An 18,221-nucleotide genomic window follows, 5' to 3' on the forward strand; every position below is an offset into this window, starting at 1 on the left:
CAATTGTCAATTATTCGTCCAACAGAAGTGTTTGTATGACGGTATGCTGGCAGGCGTAAAATAGAATATTTCAAGCCTAGAATTTTTTTGAAAAGCTTGCCAAAATAGTTTTATCAATTGTTTGATGGAGGAAATAAACGCGACTATCACTATCATAACATGTATAATTTAATAATTCAACCTCGTTGACTGAAATCTGATGCAGTGATTCTGATTGACTGATTCATTGACTGAAAATCCCTTGAAATCATCGTCTCTGTATAATATACAAAGAAAAAAAACGATGGATAACAGGAAAAAGCAACATCATTGGGCATGGAATCATTCACGTACAGTCTTTATTTATTTCACAACTTTATGTACAGTCTTTTCCCAAGTTACGCAAATAAATAATTCAGTGATCGATTTCTTCTTTTCACGTCACGAACCATGTTGATAATTGATATTTTTCGTTAATTTCGACAATTATAGTAAATTTGTACCAAAATTAATGTTTTTAATATGAAAATTTAGCGTATTTTTGAGAAAATTTGAAATTTGACAAACACAAACTTCAATTCCACATACAAAATTACACGAGTTGTCAAAATGTTGGGATTCGTGTATCTCAAATTCGCTTAACTCGTGTGTCGTGTAATTCGGGAAAAGACTGTACATTTTTTTAAATTTGTACGATACCTCGTTGAAATCTTTTTCATCTGTGCATATTCACGCACATCACTCGGCGTTCGAAATCAAACAAACTCAAACGAACGATCTCATCCTATCCAGAAAAGAAGTGCAGGATCATTGAATAGAACGGGAGATCATGAGACAGCTGTCATTATGCCAGTAGGAAATTTTTCGAACTTCTAAATTCGTTCCATGGGTATTCAAGCCCTTATGTCAAATTTAAAAACACGCACATTCTAGTACGTTATATTGAAAATAAAAAGATTTCATTATTGTTTGATAAAAATACAGCGAAAGAAGTAGAGTCAGAAGTTTCCTGGAATTTTATTATGCATAAATTATAATTAAGGATATAGTTTTCCTTTCAAAGGACATTCATGAAGTATATTTGCCTGGAGGTTTTGGATTCATTCATTGCAACACTTTTCTAAATGTTGTTTCAAAACTGTGCTTCAGGACACAAGAGCAGATGGTTGTGTATGATCATCTGCTAGTCGGTATCTTTTCTTTCCTTGCAAAATCCAGTATAGATAGCAGTAATGTCGTAATTCTACATGTTTGTTCAGCAGGGCCCTGACACTGCAATTGTTCTTCTATCGACGGTATATTGAACCACCGACGATCATAGAAGGGGCTAGCTCTTCTCGATGATTTAAATTGTGTACGAACGCATACAAACTAGCTGAAACATTTGCCATTCCCACATCAGTTTTTCGCTGCGTGTACAAAGCAGTGTGGTGTTCTCGCACTACCACCAAAAGCAGAAACGTCAAACGTCAAATACAGAACGCAGCAGGCGCAGTCAAAACGCGAGAAAAGTGCTCCGCGTGAAAACAATCGTAAAGTTGCAGATTCGGTTAGTTTAGTAGGAAAATCGACATCATTACGGGTAAGCATGGTGCATCATTATGCTGCATTTCCTTCGTACGAACTCTGATTCGCAAAAATACACCGCTCGCTTAATCTCCGGTATGTGTGAGCTGCTGGTGCATCGAAACGGAACCCGTCCACTGGTGAAACTGTCCCCTGACAACGGCAAAATCAACATTGATTTTTTTTTCTACAATGTTGGAGTAATTTTATTTACGTATAGGCTAACGATAGAAGGAATATAGATTGTTTATGTAAAGTACGGGCCAGCTTGAAGAATAAGGTGTGAATTGGCTATGGTTTTCCATGCGATGTTCTGTTCTTGTGTTCTTAAAACAAGGGCAATGTAGACGCAAGTACAAGGTGGTAGTGTCGATAAGGCACGGCGGCCTACCCTTTCCCTTCCCCTGTGCCTGTCTTCCAGTACATCGTATTTTGTGCTCCTTCCCCCATGCTTCGTCGTACTGCGTAGTTCACTAGAATGCATGCAGCAATTACGCACGAGAAGCTCGTGGCGTTCGTTGACCGTTCAAAAACCGTAGGAAAATCGATGTTATAGCACATGAGGTGCAATTTAACCCTCATACGGCACATGAACTAGTCATTTTGCTTTCGGTTGTGGCTCATCATTAGGCAATGCGTTTTTTTTCACCCATATTATGTTGGACCAGTATATGTTTGCTGGTCCATCAAACAACCCGGTTTCATCAGCTGCTGGTGACAAGAGGTTGCGTCTCTATCTCGCGCATCCGTCGTGTAGGATTTCTTCTGGAAAATTCTTTCTTTCACCCATTCAACCAACACACTGTCAGCCGTACGCAGCGCAAGAGCAATAGCACGAATTTGACCAAGAAAATGTTTTCAGAACATGTGGAAACAGTAAAAGTTATACTGTAGAGAGTGGTGTGTACATTTTCCGCGGAAACAAAGGTGTAATTAAGGAATAGAATAGGTGAAAAGTAGGCACAGCGATTGCCTTTGTTGTGGCCGGGAAATTGAATTGCACTGACATTAGGAGAACGATGTAAACATTCCGCCAAAGATGAGAAGCTGTATGTGTGTTGGTGCAGTGTAAAATAGGGTGCACAATAGTAGGGAAACCGACGTGCAGTAGTTTTGTTTAATCGTCCGCTACGAAAATTATACTTTTCGTCCTTGACCGAGTTTTGGTCGTGGTGCAGGTTTCTCTGGAAGACGCTTCCGGCACCAAGCCTCACAGTGCAGCGAATGTGTGAAAAAGGAAGCCACATCGCTGTTGCGTTAATGTGCGGAAGCACACCACCTTGCGGCCCGAAAATGTTCTAGAAGGATTTCTTCTGCTCCGTAGAGATACGGTGCGCGTAATTAGTGTGGATGCGTTGCGAGTGGTCCAATTTTCTCGCTATGAAAGCGAGTGTTGTAGTTATGTTAAATTAATCATGAATGTGAAATTGCTCGTCATAGTAAAATAAGTAATATTACGTGCTAGGGAAAAAATAGATAAAGCAGTAAAAAAATCCATCACGCTACAGCCAGCGGGCTAAAGGTGGTTGGCTAGTACTGAAAGAAACATGAACCAGCAGTGGGCCCGTTCCAGGGGTAGATGTGCCAAACGGTCCCGTTTCGATCAGCAGTTCGATGAAGAGTTCGGCGCGTCGGAAGTGACCAGCACGACAAGGTAAATGTAGTGCGCATACAATTTCATACTAAAACGATACCGTTTCTCCATTTTTTCCTTCGGTTCCGGTACGAATTGGAAATGTAAAGATATCTAAGCAATCGCCGAATTTTGGTGAGGACATCAGCAGAAATACCCAAAGCATCACAGGCATTTTACACACGCAGATAGTGTTGTTGCGTGCGAGAGATCACATAGTGAAGACGGCTAGTGGTGAGAAACAATCGTGATCGAAGCAATCGGGTAGCGCTGAACTTACTCCGTGCGTACTTGCCTTCCTGGGACATTTACTTGTGAAACAATTCAGTGTGGTGTTGTGACAAACCGGGAATAATTCAAACCGCTAAGAACCATCGTCAATGATATCGACACCCGCGTTTGGTGCAGCATCATCATCATCTAGCAATCAAGCGGCATCGCACCACGCCGAAAGCATGGAGGTGGACATACAGCTTGTGCCGGGAGGCCTTCTGGCAGGCGTTATGGGCAGTGGAAGTGGTATTGCGTCTGGAAGTGCTGCCACAGGCATTGAGTGCCCCCGGTCGCCCCGTGTTGATGAGGCTAGCAGCAGCTGGTTGAACAAACCACCGATGGAAAGGTCTCTTAGCTTTTGCCCACAACCAATGTGTTTCTTCCTTTAGTTAACGGCTGATTTGCATTCGTCGTGTGCATATTTATGCAACAGGAAGTTCGTTTTTCTCACCTTCCGTGTTTGCATGATGCAGCCAACCATCCATATAGTGGCAACTCTTATTATGCTACTTGTTCTGACTCAGCTTTCTTGTTTATACACCTCACAGGTTCATCGATATCCTTGACCAGCTGGACACGAAGGTGGAGTCACTGCGCAAAGAGGCGATGGTGTTGCGCGACAAGAAGGACTTTCTGGCAATGTCAGTGGATCTGCTGAAGAACAATGAGTACCTTACCGGACTAAACGATAGTAAGTGTGATGTCAACCGATTGAATGATAAAATGCGCTACAATTGAAGTCTACTAACGCTGATAAGAAGCATTTCAACAAAGCGATAAATAATCAGCCATATGTGGGACAACAACTGGTCCGATCTAGTTAAATTTATGACAGAAAAAAAACCTTCGAGAACATTGGAGTACGTTCGAGAACATTCCACATGTGGCGTTTATGTGTTTTAGCGCGTCACCAAATGTTTGTTTTCTTTTGTTGTTGTTCCACCTTCTTACGAGCTTCGTTTTGTTGCTCTTTTCACTCTTCAGCTGATATACGAGCACAGGCCGTCATGATTATCAGGTCCGATGCGAGGTGGTTAGATTGTTTTTGGTGTGCGTGTGAAAAAGTCGACGCATGCTCATCTAATGTTGAGATAGGTCAGGGAAGACGCGTCTCTATTTGTTATTGCCACGATCCTCATTGCAGATGAAATGCCAAAAACAGTAACGTTATGTTTCGATTAAAATTTAAGCGAAGCAGCACATTTGCTTACATTTTTGAATGACGTTCCTATCCGTTTAAACTATAAAATGTATTAACATGTTTTGGAAATGAAATAGTTTTTTGTTGCCATTTGAAATCAAATGGTGAATAATTTGGTTTGAATGTAAAACTACAGAGAACGAAGCGAGCCAACGCGTTGGATGCGTGCCAGCTCTTTTCTGTCGTTTTTGGGTACAGCAGATTCCCAAAATAAATAGACCCACGTAGAAGAGCAGGATTGTGACAGGAGAACAAATATATTTTGACCAGTTTAGGTGGCATCCAGTTGTGTAACCGGTTTGCTTCGCGGCCTTTTTTCGTGGTTTGCATGTGACACTCTCCTTGTAAGGAGTATTTCAAAGGGGGGTTTCGACTGTTTTTTTAAAATTTTTTTGGAACATCTTCCAAAGTATCCGCGTGGGTTGTATAATTCGTATTTTGCATGACATTTTATTAGATACGCTTACTCCAGTGTGTAGTGTATAGAACATCTCATCGGTTATGAATCTATTTAAAAATTAAACAATCCCACAGCCCTTTGGGGATTGGCATTGAGATGCGACTTGGGGTAACGACATATTGAGGTTGTGCTGTCCAATAGTCAATTAGAAATCAAGAAAATGTTGGGTTTTATAAAAAAAACTGGCCTTTATTATGAGAGTTTAGCAACGAATCCGAATTAGGAAAAATTTTAGAAACACTTTGAAATCTTTGGAAGTCTGGAAAAAAAATCACCACTATCACATACTTTAATGTACAGAAATATTTGTAGCTAACCCCTTGCCCTTTTCTTCCAGATGAGCGTGATGAAATTGATTGTTACGTACAGCGGATAAGTAGCCGACTAGGCACGGTTGAACTGAACGTGTGTACCGTGCGCGATCAAGCACAGGAAGACTCGCTGCATCACGTTAACAGTTTGATCGATGTGATCATCGCGAGCGCTGATCCGGTTATTTCGCGCCAAAAGTGCCAACAGTATCTGAATGCATGCAGCACCACCGATACGAGCGTGTACTCGGACGTCGATCCCAACACGATCTGTACGGACAAGAAGTTTGAGAGTGTTTTACTCGGTTGTACGCTCGACGATCAGAAAACGATCAAGAAGCGGCTGCAGGCACTGTTGGTCTACCTTACCCAGCAAACAATCGTCCACTGAAAGAAGGCCGAAACGGACGCATGGAGGGTCGATGAATAGTAATTTATCATATGGACGTGTTTTGGCATCCCGTGTGTGCAGAAGGGAGTACAGCATCGTCTATGTGGGTGGGAAGGAAAGAAAATCGATGGACGGTGTGCTGCAGTGTGCATTATCTGACCAGGAGAAGGTATTTATGCCACCAAATGTGCGGTTCTATTGGAATTTTATGTGGGTAAAATGCCTGGTGTCGCTCCATAATTCAAATATATACATAAAAGAAAAGCTTATTAAACCACAGCACAAAGTTAAATGGGGCACGCCAACTGGTGGACAACTCGCGGTGAACGTGCCAAACACTACGCGAAATGCATTGGCATATCTGTCCAAAGGTTTAGAATTTTCACTTCTCTATTTTATACATTCTTCACAAGATTCCGTGTCACTGGTTTGGTAAGCGACACAATGAATGTGAAGCATAAGCTGCCCAACTGCTTTTTCCGCTTGACGAGAATGATAGCTGTGCGTGCGTGTTTACTTCTTTACGTCCCATTTTTTTCATGTATTTTCCAATACTTTATCGATATTTTATAACAAGAAAACAAGTTTTGGTGTTGATGCCGCTAGTGTATGGAATTGTGTTTTGATTTAACTTTTTTTTCTGGGATAGAGATGTTTTCTTTTTACAGTTGTCTTTCTCACTAACATACTTATATCGATAGTAAAAGCATTTGCATAGAATCAGGCTAAACGGGGCGGAAATCGGTTTCGATCATTATCGGAACGACTAGGAAGGTAGAACATAGACTGAATACCGGCGGCGTTCAAAAAGAAATAGTTTTGTTTGTAACGCATACCATTAATTGGAATAAGAACCCGTAACCATAACATTCTGTGTCACGAAACTACGTATAACACGTTAGTAAAGCCTGTTTTCAAGAATAGCTTATTTGATTGTTTTTTGCTATAGTTTGAAAAAAAAAAATATAAGAGACTAGCATTTGGAATACAGATTGTCACTGCCGCCCTTCTGACGGTGTTATGATGGTTTTACAAACATGACACTAAATTTAACAACTGTATGCCGAGAAATTTTAGGATTGAAACTGTGTAATGTCAGGTGAGGATGTTCCGGAACTTATGCATCAGCTTCGAATTTCTTACGGAATCTCCTCAGTTTAGGCAGCTAGCGGGCTGAGCAGACAAAGTTAAACGGAAACATATGTTATCCCGTATTGAATGCCAGATAAGATCGAAACGAGTAACAGCAACGGGAAAGTGTTGTGGAAAATAAACTGAATTCTAAAACGTAAAACGCGTCGTTTCCCATTTTACATATTCCGAAAGAAAAAAAATTCAACAATATAATACGATCTAGATCTAGTACAAACTGAAATTAGACATTTGCATCAACAAAGTAAAAGTTTGGAAAATTGGAAATTCCCCAAAACCTAACTGTTGCGAGTTGAATACGGTGTAAAATAATTTATCTTGCTTAGAATCAGATACTTTATTCCACGATCGGGACAAATAGTTTTTTTATATAACTTAAACAAATAGGATCCTTAACCTAGCTACCACCCTTGGAGTAGCGCTTCCAGAACTTCTTCACGTCGTCATGGCCATTCTTCGTTACGACCATCGTACGAATGCGTTCGTTCTGCCATATCATCACCCCGATAGATTGTGCGTAATCACGAAGGGTGATAAAATCGGCCTGCGAAAGGAACTGATTGTACACCACGCCCTCGGTGTAGGTAAAACGATTCCGCTCGTTTTCCCACAGCTTTATTTGATCGACTACGGTCGGTGGCAGTGATGATTTGCTGTTGATCGTCTGCTCGACGGTTAGCATCGTTGGATGCGCGTGCTGTTCGAGATAGCTGATGATCTGTTCCGCCGTTATTCCGCCACGGAACGCCTGCCTGACGGAATCGCGTGTTAGTACACCGACCACCAGATTCGGGAAGCGGTACAGCAGTTCGGTGAACAGTCCGAGCAGTGCGACCTGCAGATTAGAATCGGTGTACGCATACACGCGATAGTTCGTTTCGACAATGATGTACCCTTTATCCTTGGTGGCATCTGATTCCTGATCCTGTGCCAGAGTTGTCGCGTGGGATGCATTCTTCGAGGTAATATTGTGCGCTAGGCGCGTCGGATAGAAGCGCCCTTCTTTGCGCTTCCGTTGGTAAACGAGTCCAAACTCTCGCAGATGCTGTAGGAAAGTGAGTAGACCTGTGCTCAGCCCTTCGGAACTGTAATCCCTTCCGAGCGTGCTAAAACTGAGCTGAAACAGCATCGACAAACACTCGGGCAGGTTAAGACCACGTGCTTCGCACGTGTCGAGGTATTGCAGCATAAAATGCCACACTTGTGCTTGTGTGTCGAGCAGCAGGAACTGGAAGCCTTGCCTCGTAATGACCGGACTACCGTCAGTTTCGTCTCGTTTCATGAGATTGGCATGTAGTAGAATGCGCACGGCATCCGGTGAAATGCCTTCACCCTCCATCCCTTTGGAGCTACCGGCACCAACCATATAGTGCAGCACGCAACGCCACCGAGACATGGCGTACGTGTCCAGGAAGTCGATGTCGCGCGACTTCTGGTCCGGGTCCAGCGCGTTCGACATGGACCACGGGCGCCCGCCTCCCAGGAGTGCGATTTTCAGGTTCTTCTTGAACGTCGGGCACAGCTCCCAAGCTGCCAACCCGCCCGGATAGGCTGCGCTGCGCCATACACCAAGCTCGGTGAGCACCTGCGAGACAGATGTGTTTTCCCTGGAATGGCGTTCAAATAAATCCAATTAGTCTAAGAATAGCGTGCAGTTGCAGCCACATACTTTGCGTAGACTTGTGATGCCCACGAGGAGACGACCGCTTGTGGAATAGGTTGCTCAACGAACAGAATCCGTATAACGAACTGACGCGCTATCTCGGGAAGCTCTCTAGAAAATTACCTTGCACGTTAGAAAACAGTTAGCGCGAAAGCGTGTTTCTTTACTCACCGATACACCGCTAAACAAATAGCCGGATAGTTGTACAGCTTTTCGAGGACTTCAGGTGGTCGCGATTTAAGATATTCTTCCAAATCTTTGCATTCTAAATTAGCCGGTTTAGTGATGAGCGACGACGATGAACTCTTGCTAGTGCCGCTGTTGCTTTGGCTATTTTTTACCTCCGACATGTTGGCAGCGCGAGGGGAAGGAAATTATTCACAAGAAGCGGCGCAAATTTGCATCACATTTGCAGGAAACTAGTATTTTGGCCAGGAAAAGTTCACGGCCAAGTGGACCACAAGAAGCTGTAAATAAACTGCACAACACCCGGCCGAGTTTGCGAATGACATTTCTGTACTTTGACAGCAGACAAATAGCCAAATGACATATGGAGAGGGTTGAAAATCCTTTTTTTCATTGTGCATATTTATTTCACGTTGAGATAATACAATAAATCAGCCATTCTTTAGTTGATGTAATATAGTAATGAATTTATCGCCTAACCACCACAAAGTAGCATCGCGGTGGCGCGAAAATAAAATCGTTCTGCTTGGTGGTTCGGTTTGTTTGCGACGGAACTGTCAAAAACTGTAAACAAATGCGGTGGACCGTTGCTATTTTGAATCGTCCAAAGCGCAATGTTTTGGCGTGTGCCTCAATAGCAATTTCGTCCGCAACCAAAATGTGTTCTCTGTAGTTTAACAGTGTTTAAAGTAGGTGTTCGAGTAACTATTAGACTGAATAGAAAAATGCAAATGGATATTGAAGGCCGCCACAGTGAACTGCGGAAGCGGCTTGATGTGCTTGGGTTTGGCCATCCACTGCCACTCAGTGCCATCGGGATCGTTTCAGCAATTTTGGATGATCTGATACAAACATCGGAAAAGTTAAAAAATGCTAATCACAAAATTGAGCTGCTGCATCAGGTACGGGCATCGTAGTAACCATCGAGTGCCGTTAGCCATCAGTACATCAGTAGTAGAACCGCGATCGTGGATTTTAGAAACTTTTTTTATTTGTTATTTTTTACACTGTCCTGCTTCGACGCTTTTAGGAAAAGGTTGCCTGGGAGCTTGGTGTGGAACCGTACAAGTGCGATAATTCCCGGTTACTGGCCGAATGCAATGATCTGCACCTGGAGCTGATCAAGCAGCAAGATAAACACATCCTGGCGAACACGGAACTTCGTTCGCGTGTACGATCGCTGCAGGCGGAAAAGAAACAACTGGAGGAAAAATGTCTCCAGGCGGAGTGTAAAATCCGGGATCTACAAACAGGCGCTAGCGAGAGTGTGAAATCGCGCAAGGATAGCACCAACAAGCGTGAGTATTCGTTTTTTTTAGGAGGTCCTATTATCGATTAATAACGATTGTGTGCCATTGCGTGTGCGTCAAAGATCGTCGTAAAGGGCAGGTGATTGAGTGCGTGTGAAATGTAGCACATTGTCCGTGGTGTGGTGGTGTTGGCAGGAGTAATGAATTTCTTCTGCATCGTACCGACGCACTAATAACACACTCCGTACTATTTAATGTTTACAGAGCGAAAACCATTCATATCAACCGTACGAGCGGGTACCTTTTACCAGCCGCCAAAGTGCTGCGAACAGGGCATGCAACAGTCCGGAGCCCTTGCACAGACGTGCCGCTGTCCGTGTAACCAATTGAAGCAAGTCGATGTACTGCACGAGGTCGAACGATTGCGCGTTGAAACGCAAAACCAGCAAGGAGTCATAGATGCCCTCAAGAACCAGGTAGGTGGATGGATAGATGAAGTAGTTTATTGTATTTTCAGCTTTGTCACGCTTGGTTAGGGGGACCCCACACTCTATAGGCGTTCAATTTGATCAAAATATTGGGTAGCGGATAACCTTGAACCCCCACTTAATTACTATTTGAGTAGAAATGTTAGAAGAAAAAGTCAAAATCGATTCCTTCCGTGATGGCTTTTTCGTACTCCTCAAAGCGTTGGACATATTCTTCGTTCATATCTTCCCGGTACGATCCAACCGTTCCACTACGAATGAATCTGAAATAGAATATGGAAATAGTTTTCTCATTAATATCCAGGAAGATTGATTGGTCATGCGTTCATGCAGCACATTTACTTGAAATTATTTTTCGTGTGCTTTTTACGCTCTTCACTGTACGTTGTATTCTTAGCCCATTCTAGCAGGTCATCCATGTTGCATGATTTGTTGTCTTGAAATGATGAAAGGATATACTTAACTAGTTTTTAGTCAACAACAAAAATGTTGCATAAGGACAAATACTTCTCATCGATTCCACCGAAAGGTGTTTTGCCAATTCGTCCACTTCGCTGGTGGTGTATTGCTTGCCCAGGAATGTGCTAGCCCGTCCGATCACACCGCGCAAATCGCGTTTCATTTGTTCGTACGTTAAAAACAGACAGTTTTCTGCATCGGGTCGGTTACTCCATTCCCAGTAGGCACGGACATGCTCACCGAAGGGTGCGTAGATGAGGCTGTCGTTGAGAAATGCGTCGAAAAAGTGCTCTCTCGGACCATCGTATCCTACGATGTTGCGGTAGTGATGGTAGAAGGAAGTGGCCGCATCCTTTGGGTTGCGCGAAACGTAGATGATTTTGGGCTTGACGGAACGAATCGCATCCGGAAGCAGCATTGTCGGAAGGTGGGATTTGATATGTCGTGGACGTGCCAGATCTTGCACCCGACCGACGGAATCGCCATCCATCAGGGAAAGGGCACCTGAGAGTCTTTAAGATTTGCTTGATAAGAAGGTTATTCTTTAATTGGTAGCAACAAAACAAAGAAGAACTACTCTAGCACTCACTCCAGAAAAGGAAAACGTTCTTCGAGCGTTAGTTTTGCAGCGCGAGCATAATCCAGATTGTTGTTCAGCAACCAAACCATTTCCTGCGTCCAGGTGGTACCACACTTTGGAAACGTAATAACCCACACATCATCCGCGTACACCTGCAGCTGCTGAATCGGTTCCAAGAGAGGCAAAAACTTTTCAATCATAATACACCACCGGTCACCGTGACTTGGAGATCGTTTGTCTTCATCAAGAGTCGATGAGGAACGTCGGACCACACGATAGTGCTTTTCCGTTCCAGGACAATCAATTCTATCGGTATACTCGTTGTTATACTTTTCGCAGTGTATCATCGTGAAGATGTACTGGAATACAACGTGTGTTGCTGCTAGCACAGCTTAAGTTAAACTAACGAACTAGTTTACCAATCTGGACGCTGGACGTTAGGGTACGTTCGATTGCATGGGACAGATAATTTATTCCTTATGTACTTGAGGCATAGACCTGGGACAAGGCCACGCGCGGCACGTATGTAACCGATAAGTGGTGCAAGTTTAATGACCACACTATTGGCGATAGTGAAAGCGATCCGCGCGTATGGCGAGATGGTTTGTTGGTAGTGAAAACTGGTTCATCTGTTTGAGAACTGGAAACTGCTGTACGATTGCTTCGCAGAGTCATTTGCCCATGTTTCGCTTCTAGTCGTAGGTAAACTTGAAATCGCTGCCGGCAGTCTGTTCTGCCACAAATTGGTCGAATCGTCTAATGTACTCCTCTGGCATCTCGTTGCGATAATCACCCACTATTCCTTTGCGCATAAATCTGAAACATAACAGACAGGCGACACTCGCTTAATTTACCACGAAGTAGGTATAGTCGAGCAAATTGTGACTCACTCAAAGTGTTCACCTTTACGGCTTTTTGACTGTAGGGCTCTGTGTACCGTTTCATTTTTGTTAGTGGCCGGATTTTCTAGAACGAAATGTACATACAATCTGTTACAGAGGAAGGAATAGAATGCAGTGTGGAGTGTTGGATTTACTTTTCATCTCATTAAACGATAAATGCACTGCTAGCTCATCAAGTTGGGTGTCGGTGTAGGATTTGTTCAGAAACTGACACACCTGTGGCAGAAGTCCTCTTAGATCCTGTGAGTGAAGGGAACAGATGCAAATGAGTGTTGTAAATGGTATCGATACTTTGCTTGTCTTACGCGCTTCATGCTTTCGTAGGTTAGAAACAGCACGTTTGGTTCATCCTTCAACGCCCAAAAGTTAAGCACATGCTGAATCATCGGGCAGAAAGTAACACGATCGTTCATCAATTTCTCAAAAAAGCTTTCCTTATCGTCGCGATAGCCAGCGAACATTTGGCAATGGTGGAAATACGATACGGCCACATCCTTTGGGTTGCGTGCGACATAGATTATGCGTGGCTTCACTGTCCACAGTTGACGCGGCAACAGCGGAAGCAGTAGGTGGGATTTGATCTGACGTGGCCGTTGACTGTTGGATGCGATGTTAAACGTATCAATCTGATACAGATCTGAAATTGCAGTATACCTGAAGTGGACGAAAACAATAATATGAGCAGTTTTTCTTGGTTGCGCTAGCCAGGATTTTATCCATACTCTAAGAAAATTGATCTAGCGCTTATTTTGAAGTTGCGCGCAGTTTTGTAGTCCAGATCGTGATTGATTAACCAGACCATCTCCTCGGCCCAGGTAGTGCCACTCTTGGGAAATGTCACGATCCACACATCATCCTCGTACACTTGAAAATCTCTCACTTGCTGCGCGTAGTTGCGATATTTTGCGGATATAAACATTGGAGCCGGTGGGTTTAGAGTGGCATCCAACGGGTAGTCCGTCAGATCATTCAATTGCACCAGTACTTCCCGAGAGTTCTCGTTACGATCGACAGATTCCTTGGTGACGTCGGTGAATGTGAATGATGTTGATGCCATCTTTAGTAACCCTGAGGATGAAGTGTTTAATAGCTGACTGCTGTTGTACAACTGCCAAGGCACTGATATGCGATTATAGGAGAACTGATTATGCTTTACGCTAATTATGCAAGCGACTGTTTGTGTTTCTGAAATGATGGTGGTTAAGTCAGATAAATAGTTCGTATAAACACTGATAACAGAATCGGTCCGGCAATTGTTAGGGGGGTACATTTGTGCGGCAGTTGGAATGTTCTGTTTGTACAACTGAACATCAAGTCGGCACATTTGGAAATATGTGCTTAAAAGTCAAACACAAGCCAAGACAAACCAACATAGACGACTATTAACTGGAACTGTGAATTCTCTATCTTCAAGAAACTTGAGCTATCATTGATTGAAAGGTATACATCGACCACTCAGTGCTTGAAATTGTGTCATACTTTCCGAACAAATTGGCAAAATAATGCACTGCAGAAATACACTTCTATTCGACGCGTAGCACAAACTGATAGTAATCGACGTAAGTAAAATCTTCCATGGTATGGTTGCATTATACTTTTACGATAACATGTTTATTGTTTATTATATACGACCTGAGAAATGTTTTGTTTTTGTATTGCTGGCCGTTGTAGGGTTTTCCCAAACGACCAGTAAAATGCAGATAAAGCACTGTGGTGGTTTTACATACAAAAAAAGGAGACAATTTGTTCGCTGTTAGGCAAAGCGTTTCGTTGTAACCTGTTTTTGCAGTTTATCTACTATTTCTCGCATTATAAATCATATTTAAAGTCACTGCCAGCCAGCTGCTGCTCGATGAAGTTATCAAACTTCTCTATGTACTCCGGCGACAGTTCGTTTCGAAAGTCTCCCACGATGCCTTTGCGCATAAATCTGTAGGAATGTAAATGTAAATAAGCATATAATGTTGCAAATGTAGTCGTCGAACAACTTACTCAAATTGTTCTCCTTCTCTGCCATTCATTTTCATCGCATTTCGCACCATTTGGTCATTGTTGGTGGATGGATTTTCTACAAGCAAAAATATAATTTAAACATATTTTTTTGATTATCAATTGTTAGTGACGTACTTTTCATTTGGTCGAATGATAGGTGCACTGTTAACTCATCTAGTTGATCGTCGGTGTAGGATTTGCCGAAAAAGTCACACACCCTCGGTAGAACACTTCTGAGATCCTGTGGAATAAATCACAGTGTTAGGGAATGTACGTATCGACGCAATTATAAGTGTCGGCAACTAATTTCCTTACCCTGTTCATGCTTTCGTAAGTAAGAAACAGAACGTTGGGTTCCGTTTTCAGCGCCCAAAAATCAAGGGCATGCTTCACCTGTGGACAGAACATTACCCGGTCCTCCAGTAATCCATCCAAAAACGCTTCCTTCGAGCCCCGATAACCCATAATCATTTGGTAGTGGTGAAGATACGACACTGCCACATCTTTCGGATTTCTAGCCACGTAAACTATTTTGGGTTTCACTGTCCATAGCTGTCTTGGTAGTAGTGCCAGCGGCAGATGAGATTTAATGTGCCGTGGACGCGTCAAGTTGGCTGCCACCGTAACGGTATCCACAGGAATCTTGTCGGCAATGCCACCAATTCTGAAGGAAAGCAATTTATTTGCAAAGATGGAAATGAAATTGAAATTAAAGTTTCGAACTTACTCTAGAAAAATGGATCGTGTGTTGAGGTTCACGTTCCGTGCCGTTTCGTAATCTAGGTCATGGTCGATCAACCAGACCATCTCCTGTGTCCACGTAGTACCACACTTTGGATACGTCACGATCCATACGTCATCTTCGTACACCTGGAAGTCGCGTACCTGCTGTGCATAATTGCGAAACTTTGCCGGGACGATCGCTGCCGGTGGTGCGCTGGCCAAAGGATAATCGGTCAGATCGTTAAGCTGTATCTTGATGTAGGAAGACGCCCCAGGACAGGATAGATCAGAATCAATATCAGCAATCGCGAAAGAGCTAGACATGGTGCTGCTGCTGTTTGCTGTGCTTAAAGATAGAGAGTCAGAATGATACTGAGATCTATCGAACGTTTACTGATGGTCTCTAACGCGTTGCTGCGAATGCACGAATAGTAGAATGACAAAAACAAAAAAAAAACCCGCAGACTCTGTTATGGCAAGCTCTTGTGGCTTTTTTGCTTAGTGGCCGTGACATGCATTCGCTCTAACGTTTACGAAGGTCGAAAGTGAAAGTCTGCGAAGTGGGACGGTCCGAATAAACCGCCGCTGTGGCTAAACGATAAGTGTACACTTTACTCCGGATTTTTGAGGTTTTTGCTTTTGCAAACGCACACAAAGCTGCATTACAGTGCAACAACACTCTTATCAGTACGGAAGCAGAAGGAATTGTTTATGAAAAGGCTGTTTCAGTTGCGTTTGTCAGTTGATCAACAACAACAAAAAATCAGTTGTGTTTGTTTGTTGATAAATGAAAAATATAGGTCATTTTTTATATATGAAGCAGTGGTCTGAGTTAGTTCCATCCTCGCTAGTTATTTTTATCCAGCTTGTAGGATTTTTTTAATTTTAATTTCTTAAAAGATATTTATTATCAAGCCTCGTAGTAAACATACGGTGTATAACATATTCGTAATTTGATTTAATCACACATATTTTGATTACTGCTTTATAAAAATTAGCACACATATATTTATCGTTTATGTTAAAGGGTATTAACCAAACAAAGATGCTTCTCCTGATAGTTATTTTCGTTATTATTTGAAACGCTTAATGAAACAATGGTGCATATTTGCTGCCCTGTGGTACCTTCTCCAATGTCCAGCGATCTATGGCCTCAATCAGTTCCTGCGATAGTTCCTTTCTCCACCCGTCTGTTTCACCTCTTCGGATAAACTGCATATCATTTTCGTTAAGCTTATCAACTCTATTGGTCTGCTTAAGATTGTACTCAATCCACTGCCGTCGGTTGACGGATGCATTTTGACGCATTTGATCGAAACCCAGATGGTTGGCGAGCTGCCCGATCTGCTCGTCGCTGTACGTTTTGTCGAAAAATTGGCAAACTTGCCTAATGGCACTCGGTAGATCCTGTTTCATGTCTTCGAAGCTCAGTGAGAGCATGTTTGGATAGCGTAGCTCACTGTACTCGATCAGATGCTGATGGTAAGGTGAATAGTAAGCCAATTCGTTCATCATCGAACGAATAAACTGCTCCAGAGTTCCTTTGTAGCAGTGCAGGGATACGGAGTGATGATAGTAAGAGACTGCGACCGATTTCGAATTTCGGCTTACGTACACGAGTTTCGGTTGCACCGTCCAGAGAGCGTTCGGTAGAAAGGCCGGCGGTAGGTGCGATTTGATAAAGCGCGGCGAAGGCATCTCGAGCGCATCGCGCAGTGGATTAAACGGCTCCGGTAGATCACGGAGCCCGGATAGGCTATAATAAAACGGAACGTGCGAGATTAACAGAAGGTGCGCTTTTAAAGTGGAATAACAATTTGTGTGTCATACTCAATGAAGGGAAAACGTGCATCGATAGAAACATCTTTCGCCTGCTGAAAGTTGAGTCCGTTGCAGACTAACCAGATCAATTCCTGCGTCCAGGTGGTTCCACTTTTTGGGTACGTTACGATCCAAACGTCATCCGGTCGCACTTCCATCTCCTTGATCGTCTGCCCGATGCGCTCGTATCGCCTTGATAAGCAGATAGGTTCCGGGGTCCAGTTGGGGATATTGATCGGAACGGTAGCATAATCGTTACAACGCACTAGCACGTAATCTTCCTCGTTCCGTTCACGACAGGTAGCCTGAAATATTGGGTCTTCTATATCGATATATTCGAATGTCATCGTAGATCGTGGGGCACGTATCACAAACTGTAGCACAAACTTTCGAGGATGGCACTTGCGCGCTTGATGGTAGCGAAACGAATGGAACCACAGCAGGTTGATGTTTACCGAGCGTAGCAGAAAATCTTGTTTTTGAAACGTGTTCTCTATCTACTGCTTTCGTATTGACCGTCAGATTAAAGTCCTATGTGTATGCGTGTCAGCAATTCCGGTACCACAATCCCACCGCTTGATCGTGTCCAGTGCTGCCAGTTAGTGTTGTAGATGTTAAATACGGTAGAAAATAAAAATTAGGAATCACATTTTTGATGCTTATTTCTGTATTTTTTATCTTTGATCGTGGAGTATCTTGTACGAATATGTTTAACAACATCATTGTTATTTGAAGCGGAAATCACTTGCTTGTAGATGCTTTTCGATGTGATCGTTAAACCGTTTGATGTACTCGGCAGACAGTTCCTCGCTATGAGAACCGACCTTTCCTTTTCGCATGAATCTGTGTCAGATACGGTTGAAAAAAGTATAAAGTTGAATGCATCAAGATATAAGATACATTTAATCAAGCATACTTACTCGAAATTCTCCACCTTTTTCCCCGATAGTGATTCGACTAGCTCCAGCACGCAAGAATTGTTTGCTGATTTGTTGTCTGGAATGTAAGAAGCAGTGTTTTTCTTTCTGGTTGAGTGATCAAGAAGGTGAATTTTCTACTTGCTTTTCATAACGTCAAAGGATAGATGATTTTCCAACTCCGCCAGCTGCTGATCGGTGTAAGATTTGTTAAAGTACTTGCAAACTCTTCGCAGCACATCAGTCATGTTCTAAAACCATTTGAACCGTTGAA

At 43.0% G+C, this 18,221-nt stretch overlaps 6 protein-coding genes across 6 annotated transcripts in view; 2 read left to right on the forward strand and 4 right to left on the reverse strand.

Moving 5' to 3' along the window:
• The first annotated feature begins 3,558 nt into the window (after window positions 1–3,558).
• Window positions 3,559–5,814, forward strand: LOC128707038 (BAG family molecular chaperone regulator 2). Its single transcript, XM_053801984.1, has 3 exons — window positions 3,559–3,797; window positions 4,000–4,142; window positions 5,450–5,814. The coding sequence occupies exons 1-3, from the start codon at window positions 3,559–3,561 to the stop codon at window positions 5,812–5,814; spliced, it is 747 nt and encodes a 248-aa protein (XP_053657959.1).
• Window positions 5,815–7,363: 1,549 nt separating this feature from the next.
• Window positions 7,364–8,979, reverse strand: LOC128719657 (general transcription factor IIH subunit 4). Its single transcript, XM_053813285.1, has 3 exons — window positions 8,801–8,979; window positions 8,636–8,740; window positions 7,364–8,573 (listed from the first exon to the last, which is right to left on the reverse strand). Exons 1-3 carry the CDS (start codon window positions 8,977–8,979, stop codon window positions 7,364–7,366), a joined length of 1,494 nt encoding a protein of 497 aa, XP_053669260.1.
• A 567-nt stretch (window positions 8,980–9,546) lies between these two features.
• Window positions 9,547–18,221, forward strand: part of LOC128719656 (centrosomal protein of 135 kDa) — a 30,007-nt gene continuing 21,332 nt past the window's right edge. Inside the window, exons 1-3 of the mRNA XM_053813284.1 lie at window positions 9,547–9,717; window positions 9,846–10,113; window positions 10,330–10,541. Of these exons, the coding sequence (XP_053669259.1) occupies window positions 9,547–9,717; window positions 9,846–10,113; window positions 10,330–10,541 (651 nt within the window). The remainder of the gene's footprint in view (window positions 9,718–9,845; window positions 10,114–10,329; window positions 10,542–18,221) is intronic.
• LOC128719659 (luciferin sulfotransferase-like) lies at window positions 10,696–11,939 on the reverse strand. Its single transcript, XM_053813287.1, has 4 exons — window positions 11,602–11,939; window positions 11,061–11,524; window positions 10,896–10,989; window positions 10,696–10,816 (listed from the first exon to the last, which is right to left on the reverse strand). Exons 1-4 carry the CDS (start codon window positions 11,937–11,939, stop codon window positions 10,696–10,698), a joined length of 1,017 nt encoding a protein of 338 aa, XP_053669262.1.
• Window positions 14,304–15,533, reverse strand: LOC128719663 (luciferin sulfotransferase-like). The gene is made up of 5 exons (XM_053813290.1): window positions 15,214–15,533; window positions 14,802–15,150; window positions 14,622–14,727; window positions 14,487–14,562; window positions 14,304–14,424 (listed from the first exon to the last, which is right to left on the reverse strand). Exons 1-5 carry the CDS (start codon window positions 15,531–15,533, stop codon window positions 14,304–14,306), a joined length of 972 nt encoding a protein of 323 aa, XP_053669265.1.
• LOC128719661 (luciferin sulfotransferase-like) lies at window positions 16,296–17,377 on the reverse strand. Its single transcript, XM_053813288.1, has 2 exons — window positions 17,040–17,377; window positions 16,296–16,965 (listed from the first exon to the last, which is right to left on the reverse strand). The coding sequence occupies exons 1-2, from the start codon at window positions 17,375–17,377 to the stop codon at window positions 16,296–16,298; spliced, it is 1,008 nt and encodes a 335-aa protein (XP_053669263.1).

The sequence above is a fragment of the Anopheles marshallii genome, chromosome 2 (genome assembly GCF_943734725.1).
Source record: "Anopheles marshallii chromosome 2, idAnoMarsDA_429_01, whole genome shotgun sequence".
Taxonomy (NCBI): Eukaryota; Metazoa; Arthropoda; class Insecta; order Diptera; family Culicidae; genus Anopheles; species Anopheles marshallii.